Source organism: Eublepharis macularius, chromosome 6 (genome assembly GCF_028583425.1).
Source record: "Eublepharis macularius isolate TG4126 chromosome 6, MPM_Emac_v1.0, whole genome shotgun sequence".
In the NCBI taxonomy this organism is placed as follows: domain Eukaryota; kingdom Metazoa; phylum Chordata; class Lepidosauria; order Squamata; family Eublepharidae; genus Eublepharis; species Eublepharis macularius.
This window is the reverse complement of record NC_072795.1, coordinates 104642755-104670008: the sequence shown is the minus strand read 5'-3', so window position 1 is coordinate 104670008 and position 27254 is coordinate 104642755. Positions and strand designations below refer to the sequence as shown.

General features: G+C 42.2%; 1 protein-coding gene across 1 annotated transcript; it reads left to right on the top strand.

The window, feature by feature from the left end:
* LOC129332712 (lipase member M-like) lies at positions 1 to 26837 on the top strand. The gene is made up of 10 exons (XM_054983939.1): positions 1 to 47; positions 1002 to 1110; positions 5878 to 5971; positions 7724 to 7940; positions 12951 to 13060; positions 14370 to 14506; positions 17927 to 18073; positions 21575 to 21646; positions 24490 to 24555; positions 26604 to 26837. Exons 1-10 carry the CDS (start codon positions 1 to 3, stop codon positions 26835 to 26837), a joined length of 1233 nt encoding a protein of 410 aa, XP_054839914.1.
* Positions 26838 to 27254: the final 417 nt, after the last annotated feature.

The window sequence follows — 27254 nt, the reverse complement described above, 5'->3', positions numbered from 1 at the left end:
ATGGTAACTGAAAGGAGAGAGATGGAAGAAACTAACGAATTCTTTAGGTGAGTTTTGACTTTCACTGTGAGAATCCAAATATTATACTGATGGACTGTCGTGTCTGGTCTAGAATGCTTCTTTGAAATTCAACTGTCTTTTTTTTTTTTTAAACTATCATTTTAAGTCTTGAGGCATTTCTTTCTTCCCTCTTTTAGGCTTTTTCCCATTTAAAATGGGGTTTTCTATTTTCATACAAAGAAAGGCACTCTGGCCTATAGATTCAGGGGCATGGGAGTGGCAATGCTACCTTAAAGGTACACCAGGGTGCCTATCTGAATTCCCAGTTTTCATGTTTAACAAAGTAAAATCTCAATTCCTTTTCTTATGGACAGATAAGGAAAAATGTGCAAGATTTTTTTTTACATGATTCCCTCTGGAGTGGTGAGGAGGGGACTTGAAATGTGGCTGTGTCGCTCTTGTCCAGAGTCAACTAGCCCTTTACTCATTGAGCTTATTTTAAGCAGACCTGCTCTAAAACCTTTCCCCCAATACCCTTTATTCCATATTCATTTGCTCTGCTTTATTAAGGGCCACATTGACAAGTGAGAGCAATGGGCAGAAAAATTGCCTGAGATTTATACTATTTTTGGATTATCTCTCTTATTTGTAAGCTATAAGTGCTTTTCAAAGTCCCATTCATTTTTTTTTTAAAAAAAAAAGACTATTTTTTCGAGATATTAAAGCCCGTATTTCCCTTGGATACATGGAAGTAGTTCTGTGGTTGCTTTGATCCCACCTAATCATGTTATGCTGCGCAAGAAATATCTAACTAGAAAACAGAAATATAAGCTTTGATTTAGTGCCTCTTTAGAATGTTAGTTGATAGCTAACTGACCCCCATTTTTCTCCACTTCTGTGGGGTACTTTGATTTTCCATAAGTTTGAAAAAAGAATTCATTTCTCTTTTTAACATGACAGCAAATTTCAACTTCTTTTTTTCATATTCATTTGTTTCATAGGTGCTCCAGGATGTGGCTGTTGCTGACCCTGATCATTGCACAAGGGCATGTGAGTCCAGTGGAAGTCAAAAACATAACAGAAGTGAACCCTGAACAGTTTATGAATATTGTAAGTTGAGAAGTCAGGTAAAAATGAGCAATATGGCAATTTTAATGACCTTGCCCTGGTCCCTACATTGCAAGTGATGCTCCTGCTACTGTTGTATTGTGGAACAATGGTGCAAGCTTCCACCTAATGGTGGAAAGTTCAGTTTGTGGGATTCTTCCAATTTTTGAAACAATGCAGCAATCATGCTGAATGGGGCTGGGCTTTCCATCATGCTGAATGGGGCTGGAATGAAGAGAGGAGGGGATCTACCCCAACTGAGTGTAAGAACTTGGCTCACATAACAGTTACTTAAAAGTAAATAAGGACATCCTAAATGCCATAGAATTATTCCACTTCTTCTTTGTTGAGTAAATCTGTGTACGTTAGAGCAGTAACCTGTGAGAGCAAGTTAGAGTAACCTGAGAGCAGGTTCTCTGAAGAGACAGCATATTCGTTTTTATTTATTTATTTGCTTCAATTTATATTCCGCCCTCCCCACACCAGCAGGCTCAGGGTGGATTACAATGCATAAACATTCCAATAAAACATTACATTTCAAAAGATTTAAAACCACAAATAGATAACAATATGTAAAAATTACAATTTACAAAATTTCAACAGCAGCACAGAAATCCATCAGTCTCTCACACCAACCGTCACTAAAATACTTAAACACAGGGCTTTTTTTCAGCAGGAATGCAGTGGAATGGAGTTCCGGCACCTCTTGAAAATGGCCACATGGCTGGTGGCCCTGCCCCCTGATCTCCAGACAGAGGGGCGTTTAGATTGCCCTCCGTGCAGTAGCATGGGCAATGGCATTGGCAGTGAGTGGCTCATAGGGATCAAATCACAAAAAGTTTGTTTTGCACCAAGGTGGGGAGCAGCAGATGGCAAAGTGCCATTGGCACCAGTGCTACCATTGCCATGCCTTTCTGTGCATTTTTAAGCACAATGCAAGAAAAGGCCGGCAACATCCATGCAGGCATGCACATGTGGGTTTGAGGAGAGAGAGATCTCCTTCAGTACCGAGTCCAAGGCAGCTGCAAAGGCCCATGTTATGTAGATTAGGGTGAAAACTGGAAAAAGTAAGCAATTATTAAAGGAGAGCAGCACTAGGAGGTTCCAAATATGTTGAACTAGTTCATGCCCATCCAGTGGCTTTCTGCTGCTGCTGTCCTTCATTTGAAACCCTCCAAAGATAGCAGGTCAAGGAGCACCAGGAGGAATTTCATCTTGTTGAGAAAGCCTTTTGGCTTTTGAGGCTTTTCTGATTAAAATTGTTAACCCGGTGTTAAATGATGGGGAGGTAGCAGAAAGTATGCATTGCACACTCACATATGCATGCACACCCAAGTCTTTCTAGGTCAGCATTCCCCATGGAAGGACCTATCTGGTCAGACCTTTTTCTTTATGCTTGTCTTCCTGCAATTTCTCCTTTTTCCTTTTCATTCAACACTGGATTAAATTAAAGGTTTTAGTCTGAAAGGGAGACTGGTAACCAGCAACCTGTCCAGTCTCCCAGTTTTACTAAATAGGAAAAAAGAAGTTTTCCTGTGAAGGAAAAACTAACATCTAGCCCTCCCTTTCTATGCACTTTTAGCCCAGTGCAAGGACAGTGGCTTAAACAGGGAGTCCTGGGCTGCTGCAAAGCAGATTAAGGTGAGAAGAATTTGCCCTCATCCTGGGAATGAAACTACAAAGCAAAGGGAAACGTGGCATAAAAGCAGAACTCAAAGCAGGAGAGGGGTTTTTTTTAAATTGCTGTGCCATGCCAGTTGGCAATGGTGTGCTCTCCTGCTTGTATGCCATGTTGGCACTGCTTTGCCATTAAGTTTCCTGCCACTGTGTGCACCCACCAACACCCACATTGTGTGCATTGTTGTGTAAATTTTCATGTGCTTGAGTAGAAACTTATTGGATCAATAGAGTTTTGAGCAATGCAGGTTTTAGTTAAGCATGAATACAGCCTTCTTTCCACGCACACACCCCACCCTTGAAAAGAGCAGTGCGTGTGTGTGTATGCACCTGCCCCACATTTGCCTTGATGTGCTCTTCTCCCAAGCATTCCTCGGGGTCCATAAACATGGAACCCTATTGTTGTGTGCTCTCAAAGTTAGTAGGTCAATGGTTTAGAGGGGGGGACTGTGTTCTGTATGATTTTGGTGTCATTGTGGGAAAAAAACAAGTGCCCCAGAGCTTCATTTTCCCACCCCTCCCTTGGAAAGAAGAGTGTGTGTTTGCACATATGTGACCAACACACATGCAATGGGCTGAAACTCATGAAAATAAAAAACTAAATAGATCAGATCTGAGCTGGCAACCCTACTGGAACAAACCAGTAATGGAACAGAAGTATTCTGGAACCATGGAACCAAAACTGAAATGGAAATATTCTTGATGCACACCCCTAATAGCTATTGCTTCCTCTTATTCTCTTTTTTCTCTTTTAACAGTTGTGATTTCTGTTCCATTTTTCTTTTCAGAGAAATCAAGGTTCATTTTTGTAACCAGCCCTTGCAGTTGTATTATGTTATACATCCTAGGACAGTGTTCTAGTAAGAAGATAGGAGCTTCGGAAGACATTGCGTGTCTCTGAGCATCTACAGAGTGAAATTTAGAAATTTTGCAGCATTTCCCTTCCTATTTTTCCTCTCTTCAATTTTCTCTTTGATCAAAAAGGCATTGGTTAGACACTGACTCTAAATTCCTAAAAAAGAGGGAAACAAAAGGATTGTTGGATTTCAGGGAGAAACTGTATAAAGAGGAATTAACAACTCTATTGGCTGGCTATTAGAGACCTTTATTCATGTATTTAGCAGCTCATAAGCCATTTCCACTCAGATAAGAGATGAAACTTTGGACAGCATCAAAAAATTGTAAGCAAAATTTTTATTATGGGGAAACATCTGCATGAAGAAGTGTAGTTTCAGTATCATCACTCTTTCCTTAAGGAAAAATCTCATAATATAACCTTGTACCCATGCTTTTGTTGCCTCACCTGCCTCCTACAAGGGCACTTGCACAATTTGCATCATAGATCGTGTGCAAGGAGTCATTATGAACATTTGGCCTGGAGAGTAAAACACATAAGATTCCTACAGACATACATCTTCATGAAAAACAAGGGAAAGAAAAGCCTAGAACTGGTACAGAAATATGTCAGCAGGTGAGAGGATGGATCCAGAGATGGACAGAAACATTATCAGAAACCCTATTACAAATCCTATTACAAAATCACTCAGAGAAAAAAACACATCTGTCAAGAAACTCCTACCTTTGTGAAGTTATTTGAATTTCCAATGCTTCAATTTTAATCCAGCACCTTGGGCTTAGCTGCCCAACTAATTGTTTTCTGGAATTCAGTCTGCTAAGAGTCCTACCTTGCAGGACATGGGCACGAACAGAAAAAAAAACCCGAACATGATGTTCGTTGTTCATTGCTGTCCACGAACAATGAACAATGAACACTGATGAACATGATCCTGTCATGAACATGTTCATTATTCGTTGTTCGTGGGGGCCAGCAGGCTCTCTTCTAGCCATCAAGATCCCTACTGCACTACTCCCAGAAACCCTGCCTGAGCAGGCAGCAGGAAATGTACCAATAATAAATAATAGCTTGGCCCCAGAGCCTGGCAGCAGCCCTGGAACCTGAAGGGGTAGATCCCTATCCCACCACACACAAAGAAAATTCAAGCTCCAATGCACTCACCCTGTCTCTCTAACAGCAGCTGTCTCTTCCTGGACGCCAGAGCTGGGAGCACCCCACCCCGGTCTTTTCCTCTTGTAACAAATTTGGCGCTCCAGTCCATACTTGGAAGGAAGACCTGCCTATCAAGCTAAATTGGGCTTAGATTGGGGTTTCCAGGGCAACAGCAGGAGTTCAGACAATCCCTGCCTGAGTTGCCATGGGAATTGATTGCAGATGCCAGACTGTCTGGCTTGACGAACAGCAACGAACAGCAACAAATGAGGCTTGCAATGACCACCTATTCATTTAGAATGGAGCCTCACGAACAGGCTGTTCGTGGGCTTTTTTGCATTCATAATGCTGTTTGTGCCCATCTCTATGCAGGGCTGACTTCTGTTTGCTTAAACCCTGTAGGACATGGGATTTGCCTCTTAATTTGAGGGTTAGTCAAAAAGGCAGGTGGTGACATCGCTACTCAAGAAAACAAAGACTCACATTTCAGCTTTGGAGTTTTTCTTCTGATCCCCATATGAAAAACAGCCCTATGGAACAGGAGTGTTTTTCTACAAAATCTTTTCAAGATCTCACTCTTTATTCACTTTTGCCCTTTTTATCACTGATCACTTTTTAACCATAGTTTATTAGCTTATTCCTAGTCCTGATTGATGGATGTTGAATGCAAACAGATGCAAATATAAAAATACTTCCCATCGGAGAATTACAGTAAATCAGTCTTTCCAGTGTGGTTTCTAGAGTGGCAAACTAGGATCTAGGAGACCCAGGTTTGAATCTCTGCTCTGCCATGGAAAGTCTCTGGGGTGACCTTACACCGGTTACACCTTCTCTGCCTGACTCACCTCACAAGGTTGTTGTGATTATAAAATGGAAGAAAGGAGAACAAGCTGCTTTGGGTCCTCATTGGGCAGAAGGGGTGGCATAAATGAATGAATAAATAAATCCTAATTCATCAGGTCAAGATCTTTCCTACATCCCCCTGAAAAGCAAGCATTTGGGAAAACCAGTTTCCAGCAACTGCTTTAAAAATTTGTTGAAAACAACCTAACTTTGAACTTAACTTTGTTGTGGTGTTCTTACAGAGTGAGAGAATTCAGTACTGGGGATATCCTTCAGAAGAATATGAAGTGTGTACACATGATGGTTACTTCCTGAGCCTGAACAGAATTCCAGGAGGTGAAAGAAAACTTAGGAACATATGAGACAAATATTGATGAAATAACATGGAGTATTGCTTTTGACCTGATTCTCATAATGAAAAACACAGCCAGGTTTGGGTGTATGCTATGATATGTAGGGAGGAAAATAATTACAGAGGCCAAAGAGGTACTTAGCCATGCTTAAAACCTTGGGGGTACTCAGGTAAGATATTTGATTTTAAAAAAAATGATAGAGACACATTTTTGCAAGCTACTTTTGGGCACCATAATGCAAACAGATTTACAGTTTCAAAAGCAAATTGTGATAAGGTTGCATTTTGAGAAATATAAATTGAAACTCTCCTTAGACTCATCAAAGCATTTTCTTGGATTTTGGAAAATAAGTGATTCAGAATCTTCTTTTTTTAAAAAATCTAGTCCTTATGGCTGGTGTGATCACTCTCTCTGTGCTTGTATATAAAATATTTATATCCAAGGATGGAGAAAAAAATAACAGCACAAAATATTTAAAGCAGCAGAGCAAATTGTACAAAATATAAGACATTGCAAATGTTACTGTGCATGTGTACAAGGACTCAATAAGCCACCTCAAGCAGGCCTGGAGAGTTAGAATGCAAATTAGATTGGTAACACACATGTATACACACACACGTGTGTGTGTGTGTGTGTATTGTACATACATTAAAACATTACTGATGAAAAACTATTAAAACCTCCCAATCGGTGAGTGATGTCTGGGCAATTATGTGAGTTTAAAGAGTCCAGTGGATGACCTTGAGGCTAGTCAAGGAGAAGATACAGAGCTCCTGCAAGTAAAAAAGGAAAAGTACTGAAGAGGCTGGCATGAAGGATAGCAGCTCCTCATAGGAGCCATAATTTTTACCTCAAAACAACAAACAGATCAAAAAGATCCCAAATTCCTATAGTCTGTGGGAGAGGATTGACTGACCTTTGGTATGTCATCCAGGGCCTCAAGTACTGCACTTTTCTGCATCTCTTTTATAGGAGTTTTTATTGGCATCCCCATTTTGTTTTCTGTAATATTCAGTAGGTTACTCTGGGGGAATTATATGGTCTGTTACCAGACAGAGTGGCTGATATTTGAAAAATATAACAAAAGATTACAGCCTATGCACGGATAAACCCCTCTGGGAGCTTTCTAAAATGAGATCATCAGTGTGAGGGCCAAGCTACACATGACGAATGACACTTGAACGACAAGTGGATTGAGTGAAGGGCAAGTGAACAGGGAGAAATACACTTGCTGTTCAAGTGTCATTCGTCATGTGTAGCTTGGCCCTTAGACTCAGGGCCAAGCTACAAGTGACGAATGACACTTGAACGGCAAGTGGATTGAGTGGAGCACAAGTGAACAGGGAGAAATACACTTGCCGTTCAAGTGTCATTCGTCACTTGTAGCTTCACCCTCAGAGTTTTTAAAATGACATAATTTAACATAATGGTTGTTAATTGCCTTTGATGAGTGAAAGATGTGTATCTGTCTCAGGGCCAAGCTACACATGACGAATGACACTTGAACGGCAAGTGTATTTCTCCCTGTTCACTTGCCCTCCACTCAATCCACTTGCCATTCAAGTGTCATTCGTCATGTGTAGCTTGGCCCCCAGACACAACAAGCAGCAAGAGGAACCACTACTGATGACTCAAAATGGTCGCACTTTATCAGTCTGACTACTAGCTTGATGTCAGGCCTGGGACAGAAAATTGAAGAAATTCCAAACCCTTTCACCAATGTAACCAATTGTAGAAATCTTTGTATTTTTAGGCTCAAAAGCAGCTGTACTGCTAACACATTGTTTGAATATGGAGGGCAGTGTCTGGGTAGCAAACATGCCCGATAGTAGCCTGGCCTTCATACTAGCAGATGCTGGATATGATGTGTGGATTGGAAACAACAGAGGCAATTCCTGGTCTAGAAGACACCAACACCTTACAATTGACCAAGAAGAATTCTGGGATTTTAGGTAAGTTCATTGGATTAAACATGTGGCATTCAAGGAGCCATTTCATCTTCACTCTCTTATAATTCAAACTTCACTAGTAGATTTTACTCTCATCTGGGTCCCCTTGGTAGCTGAAGTTTAGATGTATGCCATCCATGTGAGTGAAGTTTAGGTGGCTGAAGTACAGATTTATGCCCCATGTCATCCAGTTTAATCATTTAAATGGTTCTCTGTGGGTTGGATCTAGACTAAGTTTTCCATTAGCAGAAGGGAATTTCCTCCCTTTCTGTGCGTCCCACTGATCTCCATGAAATTCTACTCCTGGAACTGGGTACTCTTGAGAAATGACAAGAAGCTGGTGTACAGTGGGAAGTAGGAACTGGTAGAAATTGCTAATTTAGCCTGAATCCAACCCTATGTTGTTGCAGATGCTGCTGTTGTTGTTATTATTATTAATTAGATTTATTATCCACTCTCCCCATACGGGCTCAGAGCGTATTAGAGCATTAATGTGAACAACATAGTTTACAGATCCATACAAAGATAGGGCTGAAAAAGGGTTCTTGTTTCCCTATTTCTGTTTTCATCTTTATAGATATGTATATCTAAGGTGGATGCATAAAATCTTCACCTGAGATTGCTAATACAAATATCGAGTTGTTCTTATCATCCCATCAAAGAGTTGCAAAATACATTCAAATTACACCAATAGGGTGTGTCATTGCAGGGGATGAAAATTAATTTTCACAACTGTCTTAGTGAGAGGGTTTAAAATGTTTTTTTTGATGTCAAGAATTCAAATCTGCAATTTTTTTTGATTGGACAATGTTTAGCTTGGTAAACTTATGTTTGATTAAAACATACATGCACTGCTTTCAGAAAAATGAAATGAAATCATGCCCTCAAGTCATAGCTGACTTATAGCAATCCCTGGTGGGGTGTTCAAGGTAAGAGACTAACAAGTGGTTTGCCATTGCCTGCCTCTGCAACCCTGGTCTTCACTGGTGGTCTCCCATCCAATTACTAACCACGGTCGACCCTGTTTAGCTTCTGAGATCTAACAAGATCAGGTTTACCTGGGCTATTCAGATCAGGGTACATATCTTGCATAACTAAGAACAACTCTGCTTAGCTTCTGAGATCTGATGAGATCAGGATCTCCTGGGCTATCCAGGTCAGGGTGCTCTCAGAAAACATATAATAATTTTAGCTTCTTGAAAAGTCAGGTAATGCTATAAAAAAAATTTCTCTGCATAAAACCTATCCTATTACTCATAAAACATGTCCTTGTAATCATAAAACAACACGAGAAAGTAATGACATCACTTTAAAAATATTCAAACAACCAGTTTCATCAAGTCTTGCTTTGATTCATTCTTGGACATCAGCTGCCGATTTGCTTCTTGGCTTCTAATATAGCCCTCACGTTTCTCATGTGTATGCACCCTGCCTGCTGCCTCTGTGATTTGTTTCACATGCCTCTCTATAGACTGACCATGACAGGGCCACTGTGGAGCTTGCATGGGCTCATTGATGAACTTCTTTACTTCTGCTGCCATCAGTTTGCTTGTCAAAGGAGGTTCATATACCCCATCAGACTAGTCAATTATCTCCAACAGGGAAGAAGCACTGGGATTGATGGATGATGTCTTTCTGGGATGTACAGAAAGATCTCCCAGTGTGTCATCATCTTCATCCTTCAACAACATTTTACACTCCTGCTCTCCTCACTGTCATTGGAACACAAGAGTGTCTGGATTATCATTTTGCTGAATGAGCATTGGATGGTTGGCAAAGCATCCACTACAGCCTTCTTATGCAGCTTAAGTAGCCACAACTGAAACCAGGTGTGGCATGGGCCTTCCACCCAAGAGTGTTTTACTTTGATCTTGAACCAGCAGAGGATTACACCAACGATGTATTCCGCTATCAGTCTTAAGTTGTTGAGAGTTTTGCCTGTAAGGCCGTGTTTTGAAATCCATTATGTAGCAAACCCTGTTTGCTGTTGTCAACCACCTGAATGGCTGACCAATTTCAAGAAGGGCCAGATCTGTGGGAAGTTCTCCTGTGCTTGTGGCTCGTGTAATTCTATACCCATTCGCTTGATTAGTTGAGAGATCCTTTACAACACTATCACTCAGTGAAATAAGAGGCTCTCCAATGGAGAGTTTGGTGAATGAAGGATTGATTTCAAGTTATGTAGCAATGTCTAGTATCTTGCCAATTTTACCTGTCCACTTGTTAGACAAGGTCTTGTGTTGTGATCAAGTGACGCAGGGGTAACTCTTTGGTGTGGAGGGCACAAACCAACCAGATCAGCTTACAGCAAAGCATGACCTCTACCCAATGCATGATATCACCCTCCCAGCCAGTGGTAATATGTGTAGAATCACCTCCAATGGCCTGCAGGCTTTTATTAATGCCCTTCTTCTACAAGATTATCAGCAATAACTTTCGTAGGTTTTTTTCTCTTTGGACCTTTCTCCAGAGTAAAGTGGTAGAGATATCTTCCACCTGGCTCATTGCACACATAATAATGCTCTTCTTTGATGATGCTGGGGAAATGCTGATCTGAATTGTCTTCTTTCAGCATAATTTTAGTTGTATCTCGGCAGCCATCAAAGAAGATAAAGTCAATTTCACCCTTCTTAAAAAGATCATCAAATTGCTGATCCAGGGATTTCCTAACTTTCTCTTGGGCCCTCTTGATGTTATTGTGATCAACTACAAGTCTCTTGTCTTCTTCAGTGATCAAGCATCTATAAAGGTGGCAGCTGTGAAGGCAAGCTGTGGCATGAAGGCCAACACCATATCTGATGCTCTGCATAGCAACATTACGTATTTCTAATGTGTTGTGTTCTGTCTTTTTATTTGAAGTGGAATGTGTACTTGGTATGTTTAATGTCACTTCATAACTTCCTTTCCATCTTGAGCATCATTACGAGCCCCAATCCAGAGGCTATCCTTTGGGATGTATGGACAGGCATTAACAGATGGTGGAGGAGGAGCTGGGGCAGGGAGAGACACAAAGCTACTCTCATCCACACAGAAGCAAACAGACAGGGAGAGAGTTGTGGTACAACACAGACTTTATTGAACTGTCAGAACGTGAAGAAGGTGTCTGGACATGGGTTGCCTACTCCCTTCATCCTGTGTAGCAACTGTGCCTGTGTGCACTGTTCCCAGAAGCCTTTTCGAGTCAGGCTGAGCCATCCCTTGTGCTACTTGCAAGCTAGTGAGGCAGACTTTCAGGCCAAACTGCCTGAGGGAGAATGCTCCTGAAGCTGGGCTGGAAATGCAGTCTGAGAGGATTGCAGAGGCCTGTGACAGCCATGATCCCATGTTTCCCTGTTGGATTGCCACCTACCTGACAGAAAATAGAGATGTTTGCAGTGATGTCAAGTGATGTCTGCTGCACCTCAGTGAGGCAGAAGCCACTGGTATCCGATTGATTCTTACCCATCCCAATGAGGACGTGCTCTTTAACTGCATCAGCTTGTTTTGCTCCTGCTGCTGCTACTGCATGGAACTCTGATCCTGTGAGGGAATGAGTCAATGTGTGTCTTGGCCACCTTAACAGGAGAATACTGAGAACCAGCTCCCAAGCACCCTGTCTTCTGCCCGGTGGAGGGGCGGCCAGTCAAGACACTCTGCACTCAGCCCTATTATGGGCTGCAAGCATCCCCCTCCCCTAATCCAAGGCAGCTCAGTCAAGTAAGCTTCCCTGGGAGCTCTTCCCTTTGTTAAACATGGGCCATAGTGGCTAGATGGCCACCAATCTTGGTTGTGGAAGCCAGCAGTTTGGGTATGGCTGCTGGCCTTTTGCGAGGGGAACAGGGGAGGTAGATGTGGGTGAGTGAGCTGTGGCAACTGGAGCCCTAGCTCCTTCTTACCTGTCAGTGCATCCTTGCCCCTTCAAGTCAATACTTTGAATATGGGGTATCTGTTAGGGTTCTGGAATGAGAGATGTTAGACATTCTGGACTTTGTTTTCCCCTGTGATGTCAGTGCAAGTGCTCACCAGATTTTGCAAAGTACCCGACTTTTGCTCTCCCCATCACTGAGGTGCCTTATGCTCTAAGCCCCCACAGCAGGGGGCTCTTAGACAGAGCCCATGCAGTACCCTACTTCCAAGTTCATGGGTACCCTGCCCTGAGTTTATGTAGATTGGGGGGGGGCTGTGATTGAGTACTTGAGAGGGGCTTTTGCCACAGTCAGGGCACAAGCAGATTAGTTGGGACTTTAGTTAGCATCTTGTGCTCCTCTGGGCCATTTGGGTAGGGCCCTGCTTCTGTTTTTTAATGTGGAAGCTTTTCCTGATCTCTCCCTTCAGTTGCAAAGCCAGCTCTGCATTAAATTCAGTGGACATTTCAATGTAATTTATCTAAGAAAACCCAATGCTATGCCTCAAAATTACTCAAAAGCAATTCTTACTGGACTTGAGGATGCAGTTGTGGGGGGGGGGGGTGAGTGAAAGGCGATATCATGATTTAATGCTTTTCCATGAAAATTAAGTTGCACCTGGAAAAACAGCATATAAAACATTATATAAAGGATAAATGTTTAGCCTGGCAATCTTCCTGATATTTTATTTATGCACAAGAACTCTGTGTGCATGTGCATGCGTGAAAGATTTAAACATGTAGTCATCTCACCTCCATAATTTGTGCCGTTTCTCAAAATTTTACAGTCCAGGAAAATGTTAATGATTGTACAAACTGGTCCTTTCCAGCTTAGAAAGGACCAGTATATTCAGTGGAGGATCTCTATAAGGTGCTTTCCAGTGACCTCTATATAAGATGGTCATTACACAAGTAGAAAGGGAGGTCAAGCAAATGGCAGGCCAATCAATGTGCTTTTTGACCTGTTGTAGACTGAAACGAGATATCCCAGTTGTTCTACCTCACTGCAAATTTTAGGTATTTGAAAACTGTTCCATCTGTTTGTTAATGCTTTCCAAGTTCAAATCCAGTGAAAATGAACAAAGCTCCTGTATGGATTTCACAACAGTAATTGTATTTCTGCTTTTCAGTTTTCATGAAATGGGTATCTTTGACCTTTCTGCCACGATAGACTTTATTCTGCAGAAAACTGGACAACAACAAATCTATTACATTGGCCATTCTCAGGGAAGCAGTATAGGTATGTCAAGATTTACGGCTGGTATTCACTTATGCAGGTGAGAGGTTTTATTGGCTTTTGGAAGGTCTTTGCTGTCATAGCTCAGAGGCAGTGAAAATATAGATAAAGGTTTGTGCTGTGCATTGCACTCCAGATAGCCAGATGGAAGACAGAATGACCATATGAAAGGCAGATATCAGCTCAGCAGTTACTGGTTTCATCCAATAGGTGGAGCCAGATCCCTAGCTTGATCCTGGATCAGGCATCTGACAAAGAGAACTTGATTCTCGAAAGCTTATGCTACAATAAAATTGGTTAGCCTTAAAGGTGCTACTGGACTTTTTTTGACATTGTTTTCTCTGTTGCCCCTTAGAACAAAGTTTGGATGCTTTCTGGGCACTTGTTTGCATGACTGCATATTAGATGTCTTCACAGTCAGCAGACTAATTAACGGGGGGGGGGGGGGAAGAAAACCTGAAGGATTGCATAATTTGAGTTGCTGTTTCATACCAGCTTCCTTGGATGCGGTGAAGCTGCCAAAAAGGAAACAGTAGGAAGAATCAGATTTTATCATTATATTCCCCCAACTGTGTGAGAGTCAAAATACGTGAAAAATGATAGTTTAAGCTGGAACATAGTCAGTTTTAACTAACATGTATAGTAATAAACAAGATGGTTTTAGCTCTTTGCTAATATTATTATTGTAATAATAATTTAAAAGGGTTATAGTGCAACAAAAGGCAACATTTTTCAGGTTACTCTCTAGCCATTCCATATATCATCCCTTGATGTCTAGTTGTTTTAAGCATTTGAAGGGGTTGCAGCAATTTTGCTGCAGGTAAAGAAATATATTTTTGCCACTTGTGGAAATTTAGGGCATCTGGTCTGGAGACCTGTTAAAATCATCAATTACCAAGAAATGTTTCCCACACGCATTGGTGCAGGTTCAATTATGAGGTAAGCAAAGGGCCCTTTAGGTGAAATGAGCATCTGAAGTGGCACCCTTCAAATCTTGTCATTTGTCTGTTATGACACAGTAGTATTTTTTTACCCATGTATTTTATCATTTTAAAGAAAATATATTTGAGTTTGGTGTAGTTGAATGATAAGGTCTGCCTCTGCAGTGGTTGAAAATCATGTCAGTTTTGAGGATAGTGATCCTTGTCTCGGCACTTAAGAATTATGTTTTTTGTCCGTTCAAATTTTTCAGAATTTTTAAAAAGTTTGAAATTAATATTGAGTTTACTAAGCTGAATTTCTACATACATGTTTGCCTGTAAATGTTGCAAAAATAAGGGATGCTAAATAGAATTTCGATTTGTTTTACCAGGTTTTGTGGGATTTTCTGAGTTGCCTCAACTGGCTGAAAAAATTAAGATTTTTTTTGCTTTGGCTCCCTCATATAATTTGCAAGGCCTTATAAGTCCCGAAATGCAGCTGCTACGTTTGCCAGATGCATTGATAAAGGTATGTGCGCATTATTTTCTCAAATTTCATATTCTTTAAACCAGTCACTTAAAGTTTTGTGGATTTCCAAGTTTTTCTTGTTAAAACAGCTAGGGGAAAATGGAATGTAACAGGAAAGAGCTCATTTGGTGTTTCAAAGGAAGCTAACATATGCATGACATGCATGGTAGTGGAGAATGCCATCAAGTCACAATTGACTTATGGAGACCCCTGGTGAGGTTTTCATGGCAAGAGACTAACAGAGGTGGTTTGCCATTGCCTGCCTCTGCAACCCTGGTCTCTGTTGGAGGTCTCCCATCCAATTACTAACCACAGTTGACCCTGCTTAGCTTCTGAGATCTAACAAGATCAGGTTTACCTGGGCTATTCAGATCAGGGTACATATCTTGCATATTTGTAATATATCTGTAATACATATTTGTAATCCCAATATACTCTATTATCCAAGGCATACATACCTGGAACTATTTCCAGATTTTTAAAAAATGTGTGCACAGGGTTGTGCAGAAATAAGGTTGCCCTCTTTTTGCCAGGGTCTGGCAGCTTGCTATAAATAATGTAAGGGCATGTACTGAGCTATTTCCAACATTCAAAGACAGAGGACATCTCTTGTTTGCATGAAGCCATGTCTTCTCAGTTGGTCATTCAAATGAATGGGACTGGGAGAAAAAAGAGTAACCATGTTCCCATCTCAGGGGTGCTATTAGATGCATTCCCATAGATGGAATCCTAGGTGTCATCTGTAGTGCTTTTAATCAATGTGGGTTTGACTGCTAACTGTGGCCTTTCCTTGACAAGCATAATCTTGCCTTACTTACCTATGCTGTGGTCATCTCACATATAGATTACAGCAATGTGCTCCAATTGGGGCTACATTTGAGGATGTTTTGGAAATATCATTCGCCTCAAAATGCAAAACCAAAAGTGCTCAAAGGTAGAGATTATGGGCGAATATTTATCCCATACTCAAGAAACATATGTGGTTTTATGATGAGTAGTCCTCCCATTCAACTGGGGAAGCTGAATCAAAGACCTGACCTGACTTGTGAAAGGAACTGGAAATTCAGCTTCACATTATACAACTTTGGCTTGGTAAATTCCTGAACTTTTGAGGGTGGTTCATGGGGAGGGTGGATTGTGGGCTTGAGGGGATGGAACTTAGTAGAGGTGTGAATCCATAGAATCTACCCTCTAAAGCTGACATTTCATCTCGTGGAAATGATCTCTGTTGTTTAGAGATCAGTTTTAATTCCAGGTGAGCCCCAAGTCCCACTTGGAGGCTGGCAAGCCTAGGTTATATGTCAAAGCTAAGGGAGCAGTCTAAGCCACCATTCACATTTTGAGTAGCTTTATCTATAATGTCTTAAGTCATTGAGCTCTTTGTGCTCTTCTCTTCAAATTATCCAAACTACTGACTGGCTTTTTATTTCCTAGCTCAATCAGAGTTCTGGTTGAGGCCAGGACATATAAAGGTCAGCCTCCTCCCCTACAAGACTACCTGTGAAGATTATTGCAGCAGAGGCTCCGCTCTGTATGTTTTTGAAAGTGGTCTGGACTAGACATGGGCACAAACAAAAAAAAAATGAACCCGCTGTTCGTTGTTCATTGCCATCCACGAACAACAAAAATAGATGAACCTGGCCTGTTACCGAACATGTTTGTTGTTTGTTGTTTGTGGCCCTTTAAAGATCCCTTTAAACTATCAGCTTGCAGGGGGGGAATTCTGCCCTGCCGCCTGCCAGCTGATAGTTTAAAGGGCCCTTTCCTGCCACGTGCAAGTGGCAGGGCCCTTTAAACACCCCACAACCCCCAGCCCCCATCACCCTGGCCCACCCCAGTGCCACCGGGCTGCTGCTGTTTGGTGCGAGAGGGGTGGGGAGATTCTCTCCGTCCCTCTCGCACCGGGAGAGTCAGTGCCGCTGGGCTGCTGCTGCCCAGTGCGAGGAGGCAGGGAGATTCTCCCCGTCCCTCTGGCACCGGGACAGCCGGTGCCACCAGGCTGCTGCTGTCCGGTGCAAGAGGGGCAGGGAGATTCTCTCTGTCCCTCTGACACTGGGAGAGCTGATGCCACTGGGTGGCGCCTGCCCGGTGCGAGACAGGTGGAGAGATTCTCCTCATCCCTCTGGCACTGGGAGAATGGGCGCCACCGGGCTCCTCCTGCTTGGTACAAGAGGGATGGAGAGATTCTCTCCGTCTCTCTTGCACTGGGAGGGCAGGTGCCACTGGGCAGCTCCTGCCCAGTGTGAGAGGGGTGGAGAGATTGTCTCCATCCCTCTGGCACCGGGAGAGCAGGCGCCACCGGGCGCTCCTGCCCAGTGCGAGAGAGGTGGAGAGATTCTCTCTGTCCCTCTTGCACCGGGTGAGCGGGTGCTGCCGGGCGGCTCCTGCCTGGTACGAGGGGGTGGAGAGATTCTTTCCATCCCTCTGGCACCAGGAGAGCTGGCGCCGCCGGGCGGCTCCTACCCAGTGTGAGAGGGGCAGAGAGAATCTCTCTGTCCCTCTTGCGCCAGGAGAGTGGGCGCCTCTCCCTCTCACACTGGGAGAGTGGGCACTGCCAGGCTGCTGCAGCCATGTGCGTGAGGGGTGGGAAGAATCTCCATGGGATCCATAGGTCCCTTCCTTTCCTGTCATTTTCTTTTCCCATTGGAAAAAATTGGACTGTCTGCTGGAAGCTACTTTGAGGGGTCAACTACTTAAGAAAAACCAGAAGGAGTTCAGTCCATACCTATGTTGCTGGGGAACTGATTGAAAGTTGCCAGACTGTCTGGCTTGACGAACAGCTGACAAATGCAACGAATGAGGCTTGCAACGACCACTTGTTCGTTTACAATGGGGCCTCACAAACAGCTTGTTCGCGAACAGACGAACAGGCTGTTCATGGGCTTTTTTGTGTTCGTAATGCTGTTCGTTCCCATCTCCAGTCTGGACACTCATCAAGAAGAGGGTCTTTTGTGTTGTATTGCCTCATTCAGGGAACATCCTCCCTGGAACCCTCCACTTGATGTCAAATTTACTAACTTTTTGGTTCCAGGTTAAAAGTTGTTTATCTGGATATTGGTAGACACTAATTTGAGAATTGGTCTTCCTCTGCTGTTTAATGGTCAGTGTATCCAATTTCTTGGCTCTTACTGAACCCTCTACTGTTGGTGTAACACTTAATGCAGCTAGTTCATGGTGATTATTTATGCCTCTTTATGATGCTGATTATTCTACTTATTTTACATTGTTAGCCTGGCTATGTTGTTAGTTTATATATTGTGATTTCATGTATTTTATTGGAAGCCACCTTGAACAGACTTAGAGATGTGAATCATAAAAGTTTTAAAGAAATAAATGAAGTAAAGACATATAAGAATTTATTCTGCTATGAACTTTATACAAGAATCCAGCTCTTGATGTATAAGGAAATGGATCTTACAGATTATATTTGGGAGGAAAGAATTCTGTTTATTGAGTAGGAGCATGAGAGCATCTGTGGCCAGAAAGTGCAGTTGCTATCCAATTGACTCTCTCTGCAAACAAGCTATATTCTTATTTTGTGGATTCAACGAGAAGAATCTAAATAAGGTATTTATATATATTTTTAAAGTTACAAATCTTGACTTCAAGTATGTAGATTTTATTTACTTATTTATTATCCTTCCCTTCTTGGATGCAGATTTAATTTGTTAGATAGTGGCTAGGGCTACATTCTAGCACTGCAAACACAGCTTGCTGGTGTGCTTACAAGCTCAACCTTGGCAGCTTCTTCTACCTCCTCTCATTGTGTGTCAAGTGTGACTGAAGGCTTTTGGCCTTGGGAAGCTTTGGCTGAAGCTGTGGTTTGGTGCAGCATCTGAATATAGGCATAGGTTTGTTTCCCCAACCCTAACCTGAGATACTAAGTGCTTTTTCAGACTAGGATTTTAAAGCGTGTTGGTACCTGTTCCATGTTTGCAGGGGTTTCACACTTGCAAGCTAGTCATGGGACATGGTGCTGCTCTTTTCCCCCATTACCCCAATTTTTCTCCCTGCAGACATACCTCGATGTTAATTTTTAATCAGCTGCCCAGTCGAGGCTGACCTGGTTAATGCCAATGTGAATGTTTTGCAGTGCTTCCCCCCTCCTTTCCCCTGGGAGCTGATTGGCTTGTGTGGAATTAACCAAACCCACCAAACTCAGCTCTCTGAACTCCTTTTCTGCCATTTTTGGCCACTCTGCAGCCCTCCTGACAACCACCCACCCCCACCCCACTTTTCCCAGTGTAAGGTAGGACTTCAATTTGCCCAGTACCCTTTTTTAACTTTGACCATATGTAGCAACGTTCCTGCATTACTAAATCTTCTTACAGACAAGTCTTCCCCCATGCCACCCCTTTAACCACCACCCCACTCCACTCTTCCCACGGTAAGACAGGACTTGCTTCCCCAGGAGTAAGGCATGGTGGGGGAGAGCAGACTCATACCCACCTCGGCTCAGCTGAGGTACTTTTCGCACTCACAGTTTAGTGCACCATTTCTGAGCAGTCACCGCAATTGCTGTGGCTCCAGCTTGGTTCCCATGCATTCCATACTTCATCTGAAGATTCGAATAATCGTCCCACTGTTCATTTTTATACTTACTTTGAAGCTCTGAGTTGGTTGTGGATTTGGGGGGCTTCTAGTACATGTCATCTTTTTTTTTTTAAGTTTGTGCATGCGTTGTAACATTGTGACGTTAGCACTTTTTTTGGTGGAAAAACTTCCCCACTCTGACGTCCTGAAAATATATAAATGTGTCTCTGGTTTCTTTTCCCAGTCTGTTTGAAGTCCTGGGTACCTTGTAGTCTTTAGAGAGTTTCAAAAGCACCTTAATTTTTAAGAACAATTTTTTGGAGATTGCGCAGATGCAGTAAAGATTTGAGGTTGGCCACCTGTGCCCATCAAGCAGCCAGCCCTCTCTTTTTATCAAGTTTGCGTGAAGGCTATTCGAGCATCAACACACAACACCACTGCTTATGTTCTTCTGTATTTAAAAAAAGGTCAAAAATTGTGGAGCGGTATGTTGAGAAGGAAGGGTGTGCTCAGATCCACACAGACAGGTGGCCACGAGGGAAAGGAGGAGGGCGAGAAGAAAAACTGGAGCTTGAGAAAACATAATGCTGAAACGTTACAGTGCATCATAAAATAAAAAAAAATTAAAAGCCAGACTTGTAGTAAGGGATCCTGAGAAGGAAGAGTGTGATCAGATGAATACAGACCATGGGGAGTACAATGGGAAGGAGAGGGACAAGAAGAAAAACTGTATGGTGCTCGAGAAAACATAATGCTGAAACATTAGTCACGAAATGAAAAAAAATGGTGGACCGACTGGTCGGGGAGCATTGGAGGGGGGGCATGGTTGCATCCGCACCCACCAATCAGCGCCTGAGGAAAAGGATGCTTGGCGCGTCTCAGCTGAGATGTGGTGGGTATGAGTCTGCTCCACCCACCATGCCTTACTCCTAGGGAGACAAGTCCTGCCTTTCCCTGGGAAGAGTGGGGTGGGGGTGGGTGGTTGAAGGGTGGGCATGGGGCCCTGTCCATCATGAGATGTAAAAGTGTTACTACACATGCTCAAAGTTTTTTAAAAAGGTGGTATGTGCACTGCAATGCCCCGAAAGCCTGAAACTAATCAGAGGCAAGTCTGAAAGGAATCACAAGAGGCGAAATTGAAACTGCTGGGAAGTGTGAAAGGATCGGTGCCAAGCTGAAGCCACTGCAACTGCTCAAAAATGGTACTTTAAACTGTGAGTGCAAAAGGGGCCTACATCTCAGTTTAATTCCAGTTTGGAAAGGGCCAGTTATCTGCATTCATACATAAAGACGATTTAAGCCCAATCTGGACAACTAGGCTTCATGAAGGAAGAGGAAGGTAACCACAAGTAAACCCTGTGTTCATGTCTGTCACAGAAAAAAAAACTATATGATGGAATGCAGTATCAGACATGGTTGGGACAGGTAAAGACAGAAGGGCATAAAGTATAGCAAATTTCTATATACCATTAGTAGATCCCTTTGTTGTTCAGAGCAGAGATGAAGCCTGACCTGGAATCTTTTATAGGTACAGGTGATATCAGCTGATCTATTCCAGCCTATTGGTATGAACAGGCTTTGATTGGTATGGCAAGTGTCCCCTCTTTTTCAAGAGCCAAAGGCTAGCACAGCAAATTAACCTCAAGCTGCCAAGCCTCAGTGCAACACCCACTGCAGACTTCCTGTTGGGCAGATCAGATTTTTTTTCTGACATTCATGTCAGCACCCAGCACCTGAAAGTCCAGCACCACAGCATATATGCTGGAGTGAACAAAAAGTTCCTTCTAAGTTTTCTATTTGTTTTGTTCCTGGTGGCTTGCCCTACAGTGCGATTTTGGGGGCAATGTTTTCAATACACCTGAGCATTAAAACATTCCTGAATACTGCTCTGCAGCATGAATCTGTTGTTCTGAGTTCTTACAAATGGAGCACTCTAGTGAAGACTAGAGATAGGTAAAACCAAGATCATGGGAAGCACTCCAACTAAACAGAACTAGATTGTGCAAGACTGAGGGGTGGAGCATTATGCAAGTCCTTCTTGTAGGGTTTCCTTAACATAGAAGGGATCTGGCATACAAGCCAAAAATTATCTCATGTTGACGCTGGCTTCTTCAAGTGCCTGCATGCTAAATATTGCCAGAACTTTGTGTAGGCTGGGCCATTATCTATTCTTGAGAGCCAAACAAATGAATTGCTTCACATTATGTGGAGATGGCCCTGACTAAGCATTTAGGTAACATTTGAATCATTGAGGACTTCAGACAGTAAGGTAGTCTTTAACTACCTTAAAGACTTCACTTACTATTGATGCACCAGATGTTAGGATTTGTATGTCAGTGTTTCTTGAGCTGTTGATTTCATGCTTCAATTATGACTTTTGGCATGTGTATCACTGCTCTCCAAAACCTCTGTTGATAACCTCTGTAGTATGCAGACCAAATACACTGCATGAGAAACTGAAATGCTACTTTTTGATCCTAGCACAAAAGAGTTGTTTGACTAGACATGCCTGCTAAATGCAAATTTTCCTTACAGAGTCGGACAGATGTCTACTTGTCACGATTCCCAGATTATACCTCTGTAAAAAATTTTCTTCATTGGGGCCAGGTAGAGTAACCAAAAATAAATATAACTCTTGAATATTGTCAACATGCCTCTCTCTCATATAATAACTAACCTTTTGTTTAATTACAGGCTAGTCAGATGGCTCTGCACATCTAGACTCTAAATAATCCAGTTTAGTAGAGGGAAATGCTCTATGTATCTGCTTTATAATCAGAAATTATCTCCTTTCTAGAATGTTCTGTTCTCGAGTAGAAGACTGAGTCACAATGATAATATTCAGGAGCAAAAGGAATGAACTGCTACTCCTATCTATTCTGATTTATTATTTCTGGCACTGTGTCAGTGGTAAACTTTTATGTTCTCATGGGAACTACGGCTCAGTGATGAAACACTTGTTTTTCACGCAAACCTCAGAATCAGTCTTTGGCATCTCCAGTGAAGGATCTCAGATAGCAGATATTGAGAAAAACCTTTCTTTGACTGAGACGGAGGAGAACTAATGCCAATCACAGAGCTCAATACTGAATTTTAAACTAATGATCTGATGGTATAAAACAGCTCATATGATGTCATGTAATTCCTTTTTGCAATGAATATAGTTTAAAATAGAAGAAAGAAATCAGCACACCTACGTTCTATATAATCCAGCATTCCGGCAGCTCTTTAAAATACCAGCGTGACTGGTGTCACATGGGTATTTTTACAATGGCATATTTTGGCCTTTTGGGCCTGGATCGGGGTTTGATTAGTCTGCTGCCAGGTGGGGGGAGGGTTCACCTACCTGGCACTGGCCCAATCTGGGCCGTTTAGGGCCCTAAATAGGCCCCAAATGGCCAAAACGGCCTGGATTAGGGCTGAAAAGGAGTTGTTGTGGCCATTTTGAGCACATTTAGGGCCCAAAATGGCCTGGATCGGGGCTGAAATGGCTCGTATCAGGCTGTTGCTGGGCGAGGGAGGATTCTCCTGGCAGTGTCCCATTCCAGGCTGGCTCAGGCCCCAATTCAGGCTGTTTTGGTGCCTGGATTGAGGCCAAAATGGCCAGGAATGGGCTGGTGCCGGGAGGGGGAGGTTTCCACCACCCGGCAGCAGCCTGTTCCAGGCTGTTTCGGCCCAATCTGGGTTGTTTTGGCCATTTGGGGCCATTTAGGGCCCCAAAGGGCCCAGATCGGGGTCAAAACAGCCAGGATCAGGCAAGTGCTGGGCAAGTGAGGGTTTGCCTGGCAGCGGCCCATTTCAGGCCAGTTCAGCCCCAATCCGGGCTGTTTAGGGGCAGTTCTGGCCATTTTGAGCCCATTTAGAGCCCAAAATGGCCAGGATCAGGATTGAAATGGCCCAGATTTGGGCAAAAACCACCAGGATCAAGCTGGTTCCAGATGATGGAACCCTCTCCCACCCGGCAGCAGCCAGATCCTGGCAATTTTGGGCCTGATCCTGGCCATTTGGGGCCTGAATTGGGCCCAAAATGGCCAAAAGGGGCCCGAATCAGCCATGGCATTATGATAGCATTGAAAGACTCCAAGAGGTCCAGGAGAATTAACAGGGTCACACTCCCCTCGTCCAGCTCTTGGTGCAGGTCGTCCACCAGGACCATGATTATTCAGTCCATAACCAGTCTAGAATGGATTCAAACAGTATGTTTCATTTAGTCATCTCTCAAGTTGCCCAGCCACCATTCATTCAATTACCTTGCTGAAGAGACTGGGTGGTAGCTATTCAACTCTTCTAGGTCCAGAGTAGTTTCTTTAGGAATAGCTCATTTCAAAGATAACAGAAGCAGGAGAAAGGGATTCCAGAAACGGGATTCTTCACTGGTTTTCCCGTCAGATGGATATTGTTTTCTACATGATTCATGACCTATAGTGCTTCCCTGGCCATTCATATTGATGTATTGAATTGTATCAGATTGAATCATCCTGCTTATGGACTTATGATTGGAAGCTATATGGCTGTGGATGATTAACTAGTTGTTTTACTAGCACTGAGCACTTTATGGGTCTTGCAATGAAGACTGTATAAATATATTGATACAACATTGAATTATGAATGGATATTGAATATTGTATGAACTTCACATATATTGGCAATTTGTCATTACTGTATTGATTATATGAATGTTTACAATTGAAGTGGTTGTCGTTAGGTAGTCTTGAATTCCTTTGTTTACTGCCCACTTCAAGGCAGGGGAGACCGCTCATTCTCTCTCTCTCTCAGAGACATTTACTGTCTCCCAGATTCAGTCCACCAGCTCCCTCCCAGCAGATTTAAGCAGACAGGAGGGACATCATACAAGCAGGTGATAGTTCTCAACCTTCCAAGAATCCTGTCCACATCCTTAGACTGAACAAGCTGAAAAGTATACCATGCAACTGGACAAGTCAGTACCCTGAGTCCATCCGATCTTGTCACTGCTAATATAGAGTTCAAGTTGGAATGGATGCAAGATTGTAGTGGGCAGAGCAGTCCACCTCCCATAGGCCAGAACCCAATAGGGCCTGATTACCAGGGATTGTTCCACAGAGCTATACTGTGCAGACTGGCTAGCGTTTTTAATAGAGTTTGGCAAGAATTTTATAAGGTTGGGAGAGAATAGGGGGTTTATTCATTTATACTGGATTTAACTATTTATGGTAAGACACTTTGACCCCTGGGGAAAAGCAAGGTTCAAATATATGAATTAATAAACAATAAATTAATAAATAAGAGTGAAGGAGAAGAAGCTGAGCCAAGCATGGATATGTCAATATTTAGTGGTTCCTTTCTTTTGAAATATATTGTTGATCATCACAAGTTTTGCTCAACAAGGATCTTTTTGCAATTTTCTGTTGGGCTTTTTTGTGAGAAACAGGATACTCACTCACTCCTTGTGTTTTTGTTCATTGTCCTAGGTAGTGAAATCAGGGGAATTCAGATATTTCGACTATGGCCAAGAGATGTTAGATAAATACAGCCAGGTATGATTTGCTAGATTTTTATGTTTGTTCGTATTTTGCAAAGATACGAAAAAAATGTTGGGTCCTTTTCCTTTCTGTCTGTGTAACCTCTCTTTGTATGGGTTCTATGGGGCTTAGGAAGCAAACTTTCACACAAATGTGAGTTAAGAAAAAAATTTAAACCCTTTAACAATTACTACAATACAACTATTTTTTCTTTTCTTTAAGCAAACTCAAAAGTGCAACCATACAGAAACTTTCAACTAACAATGTCTTTGAAAACTACTCAAGGTGAACAATTGAACATGTCAGATTCCACCAAATGATAGAGACCTTTGCCACAATGCTTCCAATTTGAAGGAATTGGAACCCAGGCTTCTGTTCTCTTCTTGGAGAATTACAGCCCTACAAGAACAATACAACCCCAGTAATAACACTAACCAAACACAGTACACATACACCGCTTTTAGTCATGTTGTTCACATATAACATTTCTGATTACCTTACCTTATTCAAGGTGATAAGAACACAGAATTATTATCAAGCTTCCCAGAAACCAGCTTCTTCCTCAGCTGCTTGGCTGTAGCTACTGACTCTGCCCTAGTGGGCTAAACCAATTATCTCATAGGGGTTACATCTGCAAAGGATATGCACAGAAATTTTATCCTGATCTCCCCTCACCTCATGATCATATTGTTCTTTAACATTTTATTAGTTATCTTCATTGTAGTTGTTATACATTTTTGTATTCTTCGTCTCTATTATTTCAATTGGTAAGATATTTACAGTGCAATCCTAAACAGAGTTACTGCAGTCTAAGCCCACTGAATTAAATGGGCTTAGGTTGGAGAAAATTTATTTAGGATTGTACTGTTGTAGCTGCAAATTTTTATTTGCTACTCAAATTGAAATGAAATTCTCATGGTTTGTATTCTTCTTCACCCATGCAATCCTTCCAGACATAAAGGAGAAATTGTCTTTATTTTGTTAAAATTCTCACTTGCACTGTGGACACTGAAAAGCATGAATTGACACATGAATTAATTTTCTCTTTTTTCTGAATTCTAAAGCACAGAGTGAGCAGTGTGTGTAGGCGCACATAATGTGTGTAACAAAAATGGAAAATACAGGCAAAGGAAGCTAAAGGTGCTCTTAAAGAAGTCCAGTGATCTCAAATCCATAAGCAGTAGTTCATTCTTACACTTTGAAATCAATTCCTTCATTGTTGCTGATTTTTCACTTTCCATCTGAGCTAACAATGTGTTTGTGTGTGTGTATACACGTGTGTTTTATGTGCTGTCAAGTCGCCAGGTTGAGCATCAAAACAATCAGATGTTGTGGTCACCCCCATTTCTTTTAAGACAGAGCTTTTCATGATCCACACAATCAAAAGGTTTGCTGTAATCTATAAAACATAGGCTGATTTTCTTCTGAATTTCCCTGGTATGTTCCATTAGCCATCATAAATTTGCAATGTGATCTCTGGTGCCTCTTCCTTTTCTGAATCCAACTTAAACAGCTGGCTTTTCTTGTTCCATATATGGTAAAGGCCTCTTTGCTGTAGAATTTTGAGCATCACTTTGTTTGCTTGGGAAATTAACATGATAGTCTGATAGTTGCTGCGCTCTTTGGCATCCCATTTTTTTGGAATTGGAATACACATGCACTGCTAAATTGCCTTTGCATCTACCCTCTCTCCAGTTTGCACAGCAGGTGAGTTGTACAGCACAGTTGTGTATTACAGAGGATGAAAACCCAAGCCTCTGCAAAATGCCATTAGAAGGGCCTACTGAGAAATTACTCAAATGGTTAGTGTGAGGAGAAACTTAATCATTCACTTCAAATTTTGCTTTAGGTGGAGACTGTAGATCCTGCAGGTATGGACCACAAGACTACCACAAGACATTTAGCTAAATCTATCAAATCTCTTTTGGTTTCCCTTAGAATTTCTCAGATGTTTCACCCTTGGTGGAACTTCAGATCTTGCTTTAGACAATATTTCTGTGATATCACTAGTCAATTCTGTTGTTCTGGTTTTTTTTTTAAATGTTATTCTGTTTTCTTTCCAGACTTCTCCACCTTTGTACAGGATAGAAGAGATCACTGTGCCAATAGCAATATGGCATGGAGGACAGGACTGGATTTGCCAGCCTGTGGAAATTGAAGCTCTTTTACCACGTATCACTAATCTCATTCATTACAAATATTTTCCTGACTGGAACCACTTTGACTTCCTTTGGGGTCTTGATGCTCCTCAGCGCTTGTACAGAGAAATCCTTAACCTGATGGAGAAACAGCTGTGAGATTGAGATTAAAGATGATCAGTTTGAGCTAGCTCAAGCTTGGATCCAACTCATGGAGATTTTTAAGAATAGATTTCGTTGTGTTTTGCTAAGCCACCAACTCTGCACAGTGGCTGTTCATCCTACAGCAGAGATTTTTTTCATGACAATCAAGTATTGTATTTTAAGAGTAAACACTTAGACAATACTACTTTACTCTCTTTCATTAAATCCCTTCTGAAAACCTACAAAGCCTTTGGTTTAACCCCTTAGTCCTCATTCCCTACTGAAAGCATGCTTAATAGTGTTCCTCCACATTTTTAGGGATATAGCTAGAACTAAAGGAGAATCATTGCTGAATATGACCAAGGAAGTCATAGAAGATGCTTTGAAAACAGAAACAGGGCTAGCTAGCCCAGCTCCATAACTAGACATGCT